The following is a 14,151-nucleotide window of genomic DNA, read 5'->3' on the forward strand; positions in this document are numbered from 1 at the left end:
AGTCATCTCTTACGACAAGCATAGGATACTTGTCATCTATTCTTACCTGGAATTCCAAAGGTGCAAAACTATGGTGATAATGTAAGCTTCTATGTATGATCACATCCTATATGAACTCAGCTATACATGGGAACTTCATTCTCCGGTCCCGTCACTGGCTAATTTACAGTGCAGTCTAATCTTCAGGCCGTTTATGAAACACCCGCGTAGTCAATTTACTCAATCAATACAACACATGCAAAACCTCTTTACTCATCGATAATCCGAGTGTTATGAAAATAACAGAAAATATCATGTTAAATGTTCTCTTTTTCCATTTGTTTTGTCAACTGGATACCCATTATTCTTGCATAATGAGAGGCCTGGGTGAAGAAGGAATGCAATAATGATGGTCGTCTGCCATACTGGTACCACGGTTTGTTTTCAATGTATGAATGTCTTCCACTTTGTAGTTCTGTCATTGCCTCACGATTCGGCTGAAATACTGCCAATGTGACGTTAGATAGTAACCCACTCTCTAAACTCACTCTGTCAAGTGGATAAATATTCAAGTTATATGAGAATCTGGACGCGACAAACCACAGACTGATGTCATGAGCAATGTTCCATGCCATGATGTGCAATCATCACAGTCACTGATTCTCACCAAGTGATCCATTTGGTTGCCTTTCACAACAAGACTTAGAACTTAGAATATATCCAAAGGGATTTAATTAGTGTATACACCACAACAAACTCTGCTCATGGTGGCGCCTGCCTGTGCCGAAAATGTAGCTTGGTGGTTTTAGCATTTGCTCGTCATTCCAATTCTCACTCTCATTACGTTTTCGGAGAAAAGGACCAACACCGAGACGCCCCGTTTAATGAAGCAGTCGCCATGTTTAGGAACTAATATCAGTACGGTCCTATGACAACTTGTTATGAACATGTGTGGCACATGATCACTGCGGATGTATCATACACGCGGGTAGATCCATGATGCAGGAAGGTTTATTTTATATGGTGTTGTGTATTGCTGATATTGAAGAAAAAGTTTTGAATATATTACGATATCTTGATTAACCATATCTTGAGACGTTAATTTGTAAGATAGACCCGAAAAGCAGATCTGATGCATAAATCACATGCTCGTGGGATCGCGGTCTAAGCTTCTTTACTCAGCTGACACAACGTCATATAACTGAAATACTGTTTCAAGCTGTGTCAAAACACAAACTCTCACTCTCACTTATGTTATCTGATGATTCACAAATAGAAACGCTAATGTTGACTGAGAAATCGGTAATTACAGAAACAAATCAGTAAATACACACACAAGGCCAATAACCAATCAACACATTATATTAAAATACACAGGAAAAGGTTTACAATCACAAAAGCAATACAATGGCTCAAAATACATGGTGCAAAGGGTTAAAATATGTGGCAGCATACATTAACAGACTTTGGCCGTATATCAACATTGGCCTTGGATAAGGCACGTGATTCGTTCTTGAATCTAGGAATCAGTGTTGAAAGCAGGCAGAAATGTAGTAAGTGTGTTGTCCGCAGTGGGCAAGTTGATGGACGCAAGTAGAAGTAAAAACGAACGAATGACCCTCGTAGCACGCTTTTGTGGGTACTACTAGCATTCTAGAAACAGTAACCACTATCACTTCCAGATTTCAGATTTATATTGTTTGATCAAGGTTACAAAATTTAAGGCCTCAGTAAAGCTTCCAAAATGTTTTATGTTTTATGACATGTGGTAAACATTTCCAAATTTGACGCATCAGTGACAAAAATGATGTCCGATGCAATTGCCTATTTTGACTTATACCATGTGTTCCCGTGATTTTTCAGGTGGTCAATTGACCTGCCTTTGCATGTGTTTGTGAAGGTGCCTGCGGTGGGGCCAGGATACGCGAACACCTGGTATCATTACTATTTGATGGTGTTTCATAAACACATACTCATGATATAGCCGGAATCGTACAATCGACTCTGCTTTATGCAGAGATTTCTGTTGGATTGCCCCTTCTATCAAGTAGAATTTGCCCACATATTAAAAGATTGACTTCCATATTAATGGAAAATGCATTCTCCTATATAATGCAAAAACCAGGACAATATGCTGATGATACCAGTTCTTGTTAGATGGACCCGATCGCAGTCTTAAAGCATCTTTTGACAAATTATCCTATTTGTTTTAAATGTCAGGATTGAAAACAATATTGATATCACATTTAATAGACGTAAGGTCAAACTATGTCAAAAGTGAACGTGTATTGCTATGAAGGATATTTTAGGGATAACTGTTAATGCTCAATTGGATGATTTATGGGTTATTAGCACAAGAAGAATTAAAGCTATTTTTCAGATTTCGAAGAAATTGGGAAAATAGAAGCCTTACTTAAAACGTATAAGCCTAGAAGTGATAAGATAACAGTTCTTAAAACATAAGCATTGTTAACATTGGTACATATACTACCGACACAAAAAAGGGAACTACTGATTTCAATGTAGCTATCTTCGAGCTGGACATATACAATACCGTGGGGTTGTATATGAACACAATATCTAGTCACAATGAAATTTCACATGATGCATCTGTTTAATCCTTTTAATTCGTATCCTTACTGCACACCATGCTTCATTACGCGAGTGCTTCATCACCTTGCGCTATTTGCTATTCTCACAGTACATTTGACTTCATCCAACTATCTGTACGCTATATGCTATCTTTTACCTGTTGCTGTCAATGTTACTCTCCTGTTTATGACAAAACATCATGTATATATACTGAACCGCAAAAGAAACGTCACCCCAAGTAACATTGCATGAAAAGTTGTCATTTAAATATCTTGGTATTTTTTTTGGTCAAAGTTTCTAAAATTTAACATTACCTTGTCCGGAAAAATGAAATTTGATGTTAAAAAACAAAGGAGATGACAATAAAACTGATCGCCAAAACGCATCACGGAAACGACCACGGTAACCCGATGAACGTGAGTTCCGTGCAAAATGAAATGCACATGCATTCCCCCATTTCTTGCCCCATAAAAATCCACCCAGATCGGATAACATTCATTCGTTATTTGACTGCTACCACATGCCAAGACTGACAAGAAATCGGCGACACCAAGCCCTTGGACGATTGCAAGCTGGACAAACCGCCCGGCAAGTAGCCAATGCAAGGACCATATACAGGCTCCAGCATCGGTACCAGACCACCAACACTACAGATGACCGACCACGTACTGGAAGACCGACGTCAGGATCGTGAAATTGTGAGACAGCATCATAAGATCGCTTTGTTAATGCTGCGGAAACTGCTTGACAGACCATGGGGACACGCCAGCAACACATCAGTGTGGTCACGGTACGTCGACACTTGACGAGCAGACACCTCCACTGTCACAGGCTGCCGGGACCGCCTTCAGTGGGCAACACAGCACAAGCTTTTGCCCCACCAGCAGTGGAGAAGAGTCCTCCTCTCAGACGAGAGCCGTTACTGTATGTACTGTTACAGCAGATGGCAGAGAGAGAATCTGACGACGCCTTTGGGAACGTTATTTGGATGCTTGTGTTGTTGAGAGCATCATTGAGCATCATTGGTCGGTCCGAGCATCATGGTGTGGGATGGAATTGGTCTTGCTCAGAGGGGACCCTGTGGTCTTCCATAACATCGGTCCAGGGAGAGGCAATGGTGTCACAGCAGCTCGGTACATTGATCAAGTCTTGAGACCACACGCCATACCTCATTTAGCACGTCGCCGCAACCACGAGTTTCAGCATGATAACGCCAGTGGCCACACTGCGAGAGCAACAAGAGACTTGCTCCAGCAGAATGGCATCAGAACCATGCAGTGGCCTGCCCTCAGTCCCGTTTTAAATTCAAAGACGAGATTCAAAGACGGCTGAATGACAACCATCCAAGGCCGACAGTCAGTCGTTCATCAGAGTGTGGGCTCAAGTGCCTGTGGCCTTCATCAACCGCCTCATCCATTCCATGTATCGACGTTGCACGGCAGTCATCAATGCACATGGCGGACACACGAGATGCTGACTTTATGATGCCATTTTCTCAGAGACTAGTGTTGTGTTTCACTTTAAGAACATTTGACACTTTAATTTCAACCTTGATGATCAGTTTTGTCAAGTTTCACCTTTTAAGTAATGTCACAAAGTATGTTTACAGTGTTTTGACAAATATGGTTTCCCATATATCTATTTCATGGTGACGTTTCTCTTGCGGTTCAGTATATTTAGCTCTTATCACTTGGTTGTCACTCCAGTTTGATAATGATGTGTGACTCTACATTGAAACGTCGCTATATGCAATAAACCAGAAGTTGTTATCCCTGAAGTTATACGTTTTCTTACCTACTCACCATCTTCTAGAATGCCAACCAAACAGTCAGTGATAACTAGACTGGATATCCAGGGAGAGCTTACATTAGACAGTAATACATTCCTAACAACTAAAATTGTTAAAACACAATGTTCTGAACTTCTACTGAATCTTCGGAAACAGTGTAATATGACATACAACATTTTTAACGATAGATTACACTGCCAACAATATAGATAACAATATAGACGTCATTATAGTCACCGAAACAAATAATAAAATGCTTGTTGCATTGTCTACTCGTTGTTTACAGGCATTATCGAATTGTTATCCTCATGGTAGTTTTGCTGTCTACAAGACAGTAGAATGGCTTACCATATTCAACGTAATAAGCGCCCCACTCTAATAAGCGCCCACGGCGATATTTGCTAATATATTGGCTAGTGAACAATCCCAATTGGCACCCCTTCCGATTGATCAATATACACAAGACTTATTTATTCACGTATAATACGCACTCGTGTGTTATATGCACCCTTCATTATGGGCAATTGATACCTGGAAAAAATATATCTGTCCTACATAACCATTTCAGACTGTCAGCATAAACTGTGAAATTTATGTTTCAACTCTGTTATTTTCACCACAATAATATTCCAATAAGAGCCCCTATTTCTAATTTTGAGAGCGCTTATTTTGTCGAATACGGTAGGTGCAATGTCTACCAGTTGTTTATTCTGTTTCGGGCTTTTCTTCCTCTACACTTGTCACAGAGGAAGAGGATGATGAACACCAGGAGCTCCGTGATCTCCATGACTGTCAAGATGCTGGCTCCGAGGCACAATCCCATCTGACCGCCGATATTGGCTGTGAGAAACAATATCCCCGTTGTATGAACATCTACATCAATGACAAAAATCCCTCCAACTCCGCCGTATCATGGTAGCTACAGGGTCTCAATATGGTGCAGACCAAGGCCTCTGTTACAAGGCACTGTAGGCCATGGGGGACATTTTGTCCACCTACGAATCGTCAGAGTTAATATAAAAATGCGTATCATTTCTTCATTTTCACACTTTTCAATTTAATATTCCGACTCTGTAGGGTGTGTAGGTTGGTTTTATTGCGACTAGTATTTCAGTTGCGACTCAAGGGCACGGGTATCATGCCAAAGATCAAATCAAAGAGAATGTGATGTAAGAGGATTAATGGTGGAGGGCAGCGTTTGCAATGGAGCAATACCATCCTGAAAAAAATAAATGTCACTTACAAAACAGCGAGGCCACCGTATATTGAGGTTGCTGTGTGATGGATGTTATCATCATCTGGTCGTAAAACACTCTCAGCAACAGGACGTTGTCTCTGAATAACAGGCATCATTAAACACTTATGCACCTAGTAGTGAGTTTGTTGGCATTAACGCCGCCGAAATTTTGAAATGTTAATGTTATTTAGTGAGCCAAACCTTTCAGAAAAATATCTTTCAATTGTGCTGGACATGCATATTGTGCTTCACATGTGTTATACATGCCTATTAATAAACATAGGCATTTTATTTAAGGTAGGCATGTATGTGGTTTTTTATTTGCAGCTGTTATTGAGTAATTGACTCGCGAAATGGATAAAGAATGACAGATTGGTTTGAAACAATGATGTATTTTTATGCACATCTATGGCGGGAAATATCTAACCATTGGTGTTTTCAACATTTGTATTTCGGAAACAAAGATTGGTCTATACGAAGTCTTACGTCATAGTCTCCTTGTTCTGTGCCCCCGTGATGTTGAGGAGTTTGTTGATCAAGACTTTTGCTGGGAAGGAACTGGAGGACACCTGGGTAGTGTAGCTGTCAAACATGCACTCGCTGACACATGCACATTCCCCCACGAAGTTGCCATTCGTGATCGTTTGAGCTTGTAAAAGAAATTTGCATCTAGCAATAATAAAACAGTGTAACACGTTTCGGATATTTCCAAATATAAACAACTCGAGTAGGCCCTGCTTGTGGTTTCTGCAACAGGTATGTCTGATTTTGCCTGAACCTTTGATATACCCCACCGCCATAGAAGAGGCCTCACCTCATTGTACAAGAATCACTCTACTGTTATCGGTAAAAAGACAGTGTACTCACCAATAAAGGGCTTGTAACAACTATCGCGTTTCGCCAACGAGCACCTGGGGCCATCCTCTGCAATGAAAATTAATAAATACTTGCAGTGTCATGAACATAATGCAAATAGCTTTACCAAAGCCGTGTACGTGTTTCAACATGTTTATGAGGTGGTGTGTTGTGGGGATTGGTGGAGGGTGATCATGGTTGTGGAAGGAGGCAACGGTGGGGATGGGGAATGGTGTTGACGATTGTGGATGGTGTTGTAGTTAGTGTGTGTGTGTGTGTGTGTGTGTCTTTTTGTACTGATAAAGTCTCATAAACCGGTTTTATAACTTGTCATGCTTGATAGTTGGGCAAGTTGATGACAAATGTCGTTTTTACACATCACTCCGTTAATGAAGTGGATTTTGAAAATATTCTTTGCAAAGACAGTCACAGAATGAATCTCTTAATCGAATGTCGATACGACTTAACACTTTTTGTGTAAAGCACAGAAACTGCCTTTGTCAGAGTCCAGAATGATGAAATGTAACGAGGAAATGGATGGCAACACACTTCTTGAAACTGGGCGAGGACAGAACAGAGCTATTTATCACCTACACAAAATCCTTGCGGCCTTTTCATGTTCTCTCTGACTTACACCTTGGATATGGTGTGGTCAAACCCAACCATAGAACCAGAAACATGGGTGATCCAATCTTTGGTCATCTCCAGGTTGGATTATTGAAACTCACTCCTCAACGGCCTACCACAGAGGGATGCACAAAAAGTACAGCTGCAGGACCTATGACAAGAACACTGACGTGAGAACACACCACTCACAATATTGACTGAACATCACTGGCTGCCAATCCAGCAAAGAGTGCAATTCCAACTACAACCTGCTAAACAAGGCAATGCACGCGTCGGCTCCTGCCTACTTACAGGAACTGATAGTACCATACAAGCTAGCACGTTCTCTCTGATTAAAAGATCAACATCGGCTAGTGGTATCAAAGTCACATGCCAAAACAAAGGTCATTTCAACATGTTCTCAATTAAATTTAATATCTACGATAAGATAAAATCCAAAAATATTTTTGACTGACTAATATTTTTGTTGCCTTTGGCAGACTGGTACCAAGAACAATTTTGGTTAAAATTTGACAAATGTCAAAATTCAGGAGTCAGGTTAAGGAGGAAAGCATCACCGACATGAAACGATGCACTTGCTTTCAACGGTGTCTGTGGATAGGCTGTACACAAGGGTAGACAGGTAGACACTGACATTGAATTGGTGTACCACTGATGTACCATGGCACCAAGACGACCATGAAGCGAAGTAGTCAGAGAAAGGGTCATTACATAGCCACAAGACGGACTGATATCAGATTGTTATCAGAGAAGTTGCCAGATGACAAAAAATGGCACCATCCGTTATCCATCGTCTGTGGCACAGGGGATTCCAAGACCACTGAGAAGTCAAGGATTGACCCCATTTAGGCAGACTGAGATCAACCACCAGAGCTAAGGACCATTATGCCAATCTGACAGCTCTATCAACTCCAGGCGTCCAGCTGTGAGAACACGTTTACGTGTACGTCACAGAATTTCACGTCTTGCATGATGCCGTGCTCATCTCTGCTGGAAAAGGCAGCAGTGCAAGTCAGATTTCAGTTCAATGCAGTTCAGATAGTCGTATGAGAGTGTTTCACTGCAGAGGAAAATGGTACCATGATGTCATAATCAGGGAACAGGACTGGTTTACTGGTGGCTCAGCCTGCCTATTCCCCAGATCTGGTACCGATCGAACACCCGTGGGACGTACTTGGACGACGTTTGCTTGCAAATCACCCTCCTCTTGTCAACCTGCAACAACTCGTCCAGCGTGTGCTAGCTTAGCAGCAAGCAAGACCTCAGGTAACTTTAAGAACCCTTGACAGGTCCATGTGACAGCGATAAATAGTATTTTCATTCTTGTGACTTTATGAAAGGCACTACTGGATTTTAAGGTGATTTCCTTGCTCACAGATGTGACCACCTGACGTCCAAATTGATCGCTATTGGATGAATTCAATAAAAATCGTTAGGTTTTTAAATTGTATATTCTCACGTTTCGCTTTCAGAGCCTTGAAGGACTCACAGTGGTTGTGATGATGTTAATGTTGATGAGATACCTGGAATGCCATATGGCATAGAACGTAACTTGATGTACAATCGTCTCTTTACTACCATAGCTAACAGTACTATGTATTACTTAAAATCGTCATAACCTTTCTGGTACCGTTTCTGTCTCCAGATAGCAACTCTATAAGGTAAAAGTAATTGACTGTTGAATATGAACTGCTTTTTAAAGGTGATGAAAACGTTTCTAAAATGAGTCAAAAACATACGTGGATCAGAAGGTCCAACACATCCACAGTTGCTGAAGACCTTCATCTGAAGACACTCCATGATGCAATGGTTGTAGGTGTAGTGGGAGTAGTACTTGAGAGGGTTCACAAAGTTCGGACTAGTTGTGTCCACACATTCCATGTCATCAAAGGCCATGTGGGGAAGGGGCTGGTACAGATACTACAAACAATGCCGCAAGGTTTTGGTGTTTTCTTTGAAATCAATGTCTTGAAACGTAAGAACAAATTGCACCAGTTGTGACAATTATTAACAGAAAAGACATAAAACCGTTTTATCAAAAGGTAATAAATAAATTTAATTGATTTTGAGTATATGATGTTAAAGGTTAAGGCTCGACACTTGAACACAGCCACTTATAGGTTTTAAAGTAAAAGATATCAAATGAACACTTGTCTCCCTCAAACATCTCTTTAAAAAAACATGCTCACATGATATATATATCACTAAAGATTCGATAATTTCACCATATGACGATCATGTTTTTTTAATACACCAAACTTTGTATGAAAATGCTTGGAAGTTGTTATAGGTATTTGGGTACTAATTACGTCCTCTAACGAGCTGTTATACATCACTAATGAGAAAAAAGAGATTTAAACATTACGTGCATAAAACACAAGGAGACTGGGCGTGAATGTAAATGTGTGTTAAGCGCTATAAAAGACATGTTCAAAATCATCAAATCGTTGCATGCCAAGCTTCTACTATTGGCAACAACATGTCACGATGCAATCAAAGTAGTTATTTACAATTACCCACCTCAATCTTTTGCAAGGCAACATACGTAGAGAACCCCGGAGCGGCCATCACGACGCTGGAGCTTGCGTCTGGGTGTATGCGTGGATTATGGAGTAATACCTGCATACACACACACAAGATTTTCTTACTTTCCGCTTTAAATTGTGATCTACACATCTAGTTTGCCTTCAACACGCCCCAAAAACACCAAAGCTGTAAGGTAAACATACACAAATCTCTGTTGCAAGAAAACAGTGACAAATTCACATCGATCTACTACAGTGTTTGTGAAGTGTGTGCTTTACTGGTCTCCTGTCTAAGTGGACGTGTAATGAGATGGAACTTGTTTAGGATAAGCACTACTTGTCTTATCCTAAGCATCAGCCATAAATGAAGCTTGAGGTCAATACAGAGTTGAACTGAAACAATTTACGGGTCGATGACTATGTGGTTGCATTGCACAAACTATTTCAAGCACTATCCCATGTGACACATATCAGGTTGGTTCAACAGTTCCACATTATGAGACATTAAGATATTTACTTTTCAGTTTGAAGTATATTCAAAGGGCGTTTATCCCAAATCAGTTACTTAGACAAGGTTTAATTTACCTTAATCCCCGCGGCCATGTTACTCATGAATGTGTAGTGGTCCTGATTGATGTTTAAAAGAAGGACAAGATTCTTGGCGTGACCCGCCATCCGCACTTGGACGATTTCACTGACATTGAAGTTGAAGGTGTGGCACAATCCCTCATTAGTGAAAATAGGTCGGAACTTAGTCATGCAATCAAATTTTTCACCACCAAAGGAGCATTCAGTCAGCATCTTGGATCCTTCCATTGACATATTCCTCCACCATTCTAAAGACAATGGTTTCTGAAACTCATCTAAAACAAGAAATGAGCTTTCATTCATCAATCCAAAAACGCTATTGAAGAAATAGTTCTCCATTTCTGGGTAAGCGCCAAGACGAGTGTTGTTGAGAGTGCATCTGTTGCAAATGGTGACGGCGGGGAACTCGATGGAACTCCTGATTTTGGGTGTGACCTTGGTGACAGTTGGGTAGCTGTAGTAGTCCCCTATCTCCTCGATAAGGTTATAGACGAGAAACGCCGTAGTTGAACACAGAGATAACATCCAAAGCAATCTGTAGAAGGAAGAGGACTAGAATGAGTATAATTAGATTGTCAGAAATATCAAACGTATGTGGTATGTATACGTCAACGGGCCTATAAGAGTCTAAATAGGTATGGAGTTGATAAACCAATTGGCATCAACCAACGAATATCGCACGCAAAGTATTACCCTTACCCAGGGATATGTAAGTACACCTTATCTTTGTTGAAGTTGATCCTTACAACACTGCAGGAGACCGCGGCAAAATGGCGCCATTTTTATTGTTTTTCTAAAAAGGAGAGAACACACCCAACCGAAATAATCTTGGTTAATCACATTATGATCATTACAACACAAACTTCTTTGTTACTTCCATTCTTTTTTCAAGAATTGCAAAATCCATAGCTCTAAGATCGATATGAAAACGTGGGTCAAGGTAAAGAAATCATTTAAACGATTCTAGTGATAAGGGGATAAAGTCACTATCCTAGAGCGAGCCACCCATCTGGACACACTGGGAAAAGGAATGCACCCTGTTTCAATGCACTGGGAACATTTTACATAAAAGCAAGTACGTAAGTATAGTCGCCTTTTACGGCAAGAATGGGTTGCTGAAAACCTATTCTACCCCGGATCTTCACGGGTAATTATGTAATATTCTGCATCAACACAAATCGTTCTTAGCCTTTGTTTAGTGGATCCCAACACACCAGCAAGAACATCAAGCCACTAATATATATATATATATATATATATATATATATATATATATATATATATATATATATATATATATATGTATATATATGTGTATATATATTTGTACATATATAGATAAATATTACATACACATACATATATACCTATATATCTATATATATCTATATTAAGTACAACCACACCTACCCACGAATGCTGAATGGGCTGATCGAAGGGGGTTTAATCTTATTAACTGCATGGAGGCCTGTAGACTGACTGAATTCGATCCATAGATCTTTCAGTCCATACTTTGGCGAAGGTCGGTCTGCATCAAACGAGACAGTCTCTATCTTCTCAGCCAAATTCATTGTTTCTGTAGGCGAAAGATGATTCCATAGTGAGACCACACTGAGTAGTGTAAACAACAAATACAGAAATGTTCAAAGTTCATATGCTTAAAAATGCGTTACAATTACCATACTCAAACAGGTGGAGCTATGATCTCCATCCATAATAGTGGGTTGTCATCATTCCCACGCATAGGATTGCCAGTATAGTAATTGTCAACTTGTTCTAACACGAACAACCTAAACGTTGTATCGTTGTTAATCATCAGGGCTAATGGATTTAACATTTTGTTATTGAAAGGGTATACAAAATGGTTAAGGTTTTAATATTTAACGCCGAAGTCGGCAACATTCTTTTATGAGACGCATATTTATTTGATAATGTTACACTCTTTACATGGCTGCAATATGGGAATAATAAATGATGTAATGGATGTTAAGAATGCCTTTAAGTAATTCACTCGACAGTAAATAACAGTAAACAAAATGGTGAAACAATATTTCAAAAACAACTTTATCTAAATGTATTATTTACAATGACTATTGTCTTCATACTACCACCTATTTTCAATATATTTTTCTGACAAAGGAGTAATGAATGCAAAACATGGGCAATTTACAAGCCCTCCTCAATGCATGTTGTAACAGGAATATTGGTGTGACACTAAATAATCTCATCCTGCACAATACTATGGACAATAAACAGACCTATCTTGTCCGTAGAACGTGTGAGTATAAGACTAGAACATGGATACCAACAGAGAATATGGGAACTGATGAATTGATAGTGAAAGTGTAGTGACGATAAAATATATTTCTTTCGTGTAGATCAACATTTGGTGTGTCCACCAGTTTTCATTAACTTATGTATGGTGGCCCTTGGTATTAGACATTCCGGCGCCTGAAGAGCTACCCCAAGCTTGGTCATGTTGGCCAGTGCTAGGCCTCTCCATCCGAGAAATCCCACAGATGCTCTATTGGGTACATGTCAGGTTACTTAGCAGGCAAGTCCACCGTCCGTATGCCTTCTCGTCAGTGATAATCGGTGATGACCTGGGCATGATGTGGTCTGGCATTGTCCTCTTGCAGTTCAAAATTTCTGCCGATAATTCTAGCGAATGGAACAATGACAAGACGCAAGATTTCGTCAACATATAGCTGGCCAGTAAAATGTCCACATTAGTTCGTCTGTCATGTGTGATACAGTCTCACACCATGACACAGCCTCCCCAAACCGCATACGGTCAAGAATTGTTAGCCTTGAATACTGTTCGCCGCTACATCACCAACAACGTTTTCTACCATCTTTGAATTGAGGCTTGATTCGTCTTTAAACATGGTGTAACGCCACTGGTGCACAGACAGTCCCTGGTGTTGCCCAGGCCACCCAAATCTTTGCCGCACATGGTGATTTTTTTAGGGTCCCACCCTTAACAGGACGCCTTGCTTTCAGGCAGGCGGCATGGAGCCATTTTTAAACGGTAGATGTTAAACTAACCTTCTTGTTATTGTACGGAATTATCTATTGATAACAGGAGCAGATTTGAATCTATCGTATTGTGTAACAAATGTAATGAGACGATTTTATCTATGTATCGTATTTTTAAGTCTTCCACGCCTATGTCTCGGTGCAAACCCACTTGTTTAACATATATAATATATACATATGCATGTAATTGAACAAAAGACGGACAAACTGATCTTCTATTAATTTCTTCATACCATCAACTCTATACATACATTGTAATCATTTAAACTTAATCTAAAGCTTGCTTCTGTTAACAAGATATATAGACATTACCTTCTCTGTGATGTTATCGCTTTCTTCTTTGCTGTACATTAGACTTCAACCTGCCCTTCAACTGGTCTACCCTTCAACGTGTAGATATGTACGTTCCGTGGAGGCCAGTGTTGCCTGACAGGAGTTCTATAACAGTCCTTTTGTAATTAACTTGTGGATTTACCCATGAGATTAAATGAATGACGACAATACATGCCAAAGCTGGTTGCAGATCTATCAGAGCCATTGCATTTCTACATTGGCTTTAAATGTTTACGACATATTACAATGCCATTACCATATATTTACATTTTAACTTTGTGACCGTTTCTTAGAACGAGAGACAGTACCCCAAAGACATGAATAATACAAGTTAAAGATACACAGAGTGTTAAGTTTAAAAGTGTTTTGACAATCACAATCTATTTCCCATGCGTATGGTCGATACTGACTACAGCAGACAGCACAAAGGTAAGGACGGAGAAAGATTGAAGTAAAATATGTTTCCTTGGATGTGAGCATCCCATACCATTATTAGACATGTGTCTTTGTCTATATGCTTCTGATTTTGAATTTCAACAAACTAATTTATGCCCACTAGATTTAAAACGTCAATGCCAGAGAATATA

At 39.9% G+C, this 14,151-nt stretch overlaps 1 protein-coding gene across 1 annotated transcript; it reads right to left on the minus strand.

The window, feature by feature from the left end:
* Positions 1-4,833: 4,833 nt before the first annotated feature.
* LOC124133763 (acid-sensing ion channel 1A-like) lies at positions 4,834-13,702 on the minus strand. Its single transcript, XM_046498287.2, has 9 exons — positions 13,544-13,702; positions 11,603-11,768; positions 10,190-10,727; positions 9,600-9,698; positions 8,819-8,999; positions 6,465-6,521; positions 6,084-6,246; positions 5,604-5,695; positions 4,834-5,200 (listed from the first exon to the last, which is right to left on the minus strand). Exons 2-9 carry the CDS (start codon positions 11,761-11,763, stop codon positions 5,055-5,057), a joined length of 1,437 nt encoding a protein of 478 aa, XP_046354243.1. The 5' UTR covers positions 11,764-11,768; positions 13,544-13,702; the 3' UTR covers positions 4,834-5,054.
* Between the last annotated feature and the right edge of the window lie 449 nt (positions 13,703-14,151).

This window comes from Haliotis rufescens, unplaced genomic scaffold (genome assembly GCF_023055435.1).
Source record: "Haliotis rufescens isolate VD_foot unplaced genomic scaffold, xgHalRufe1.0.p SCAF_7, whole genome shotgun sequence".
Classification (NCBI taxonomy): Eukaryota; Metazoa; Mollusca; class Gastropoda; order Lepetellida; family Haliotidae; genus Haliotis; species Haliotis rufescens.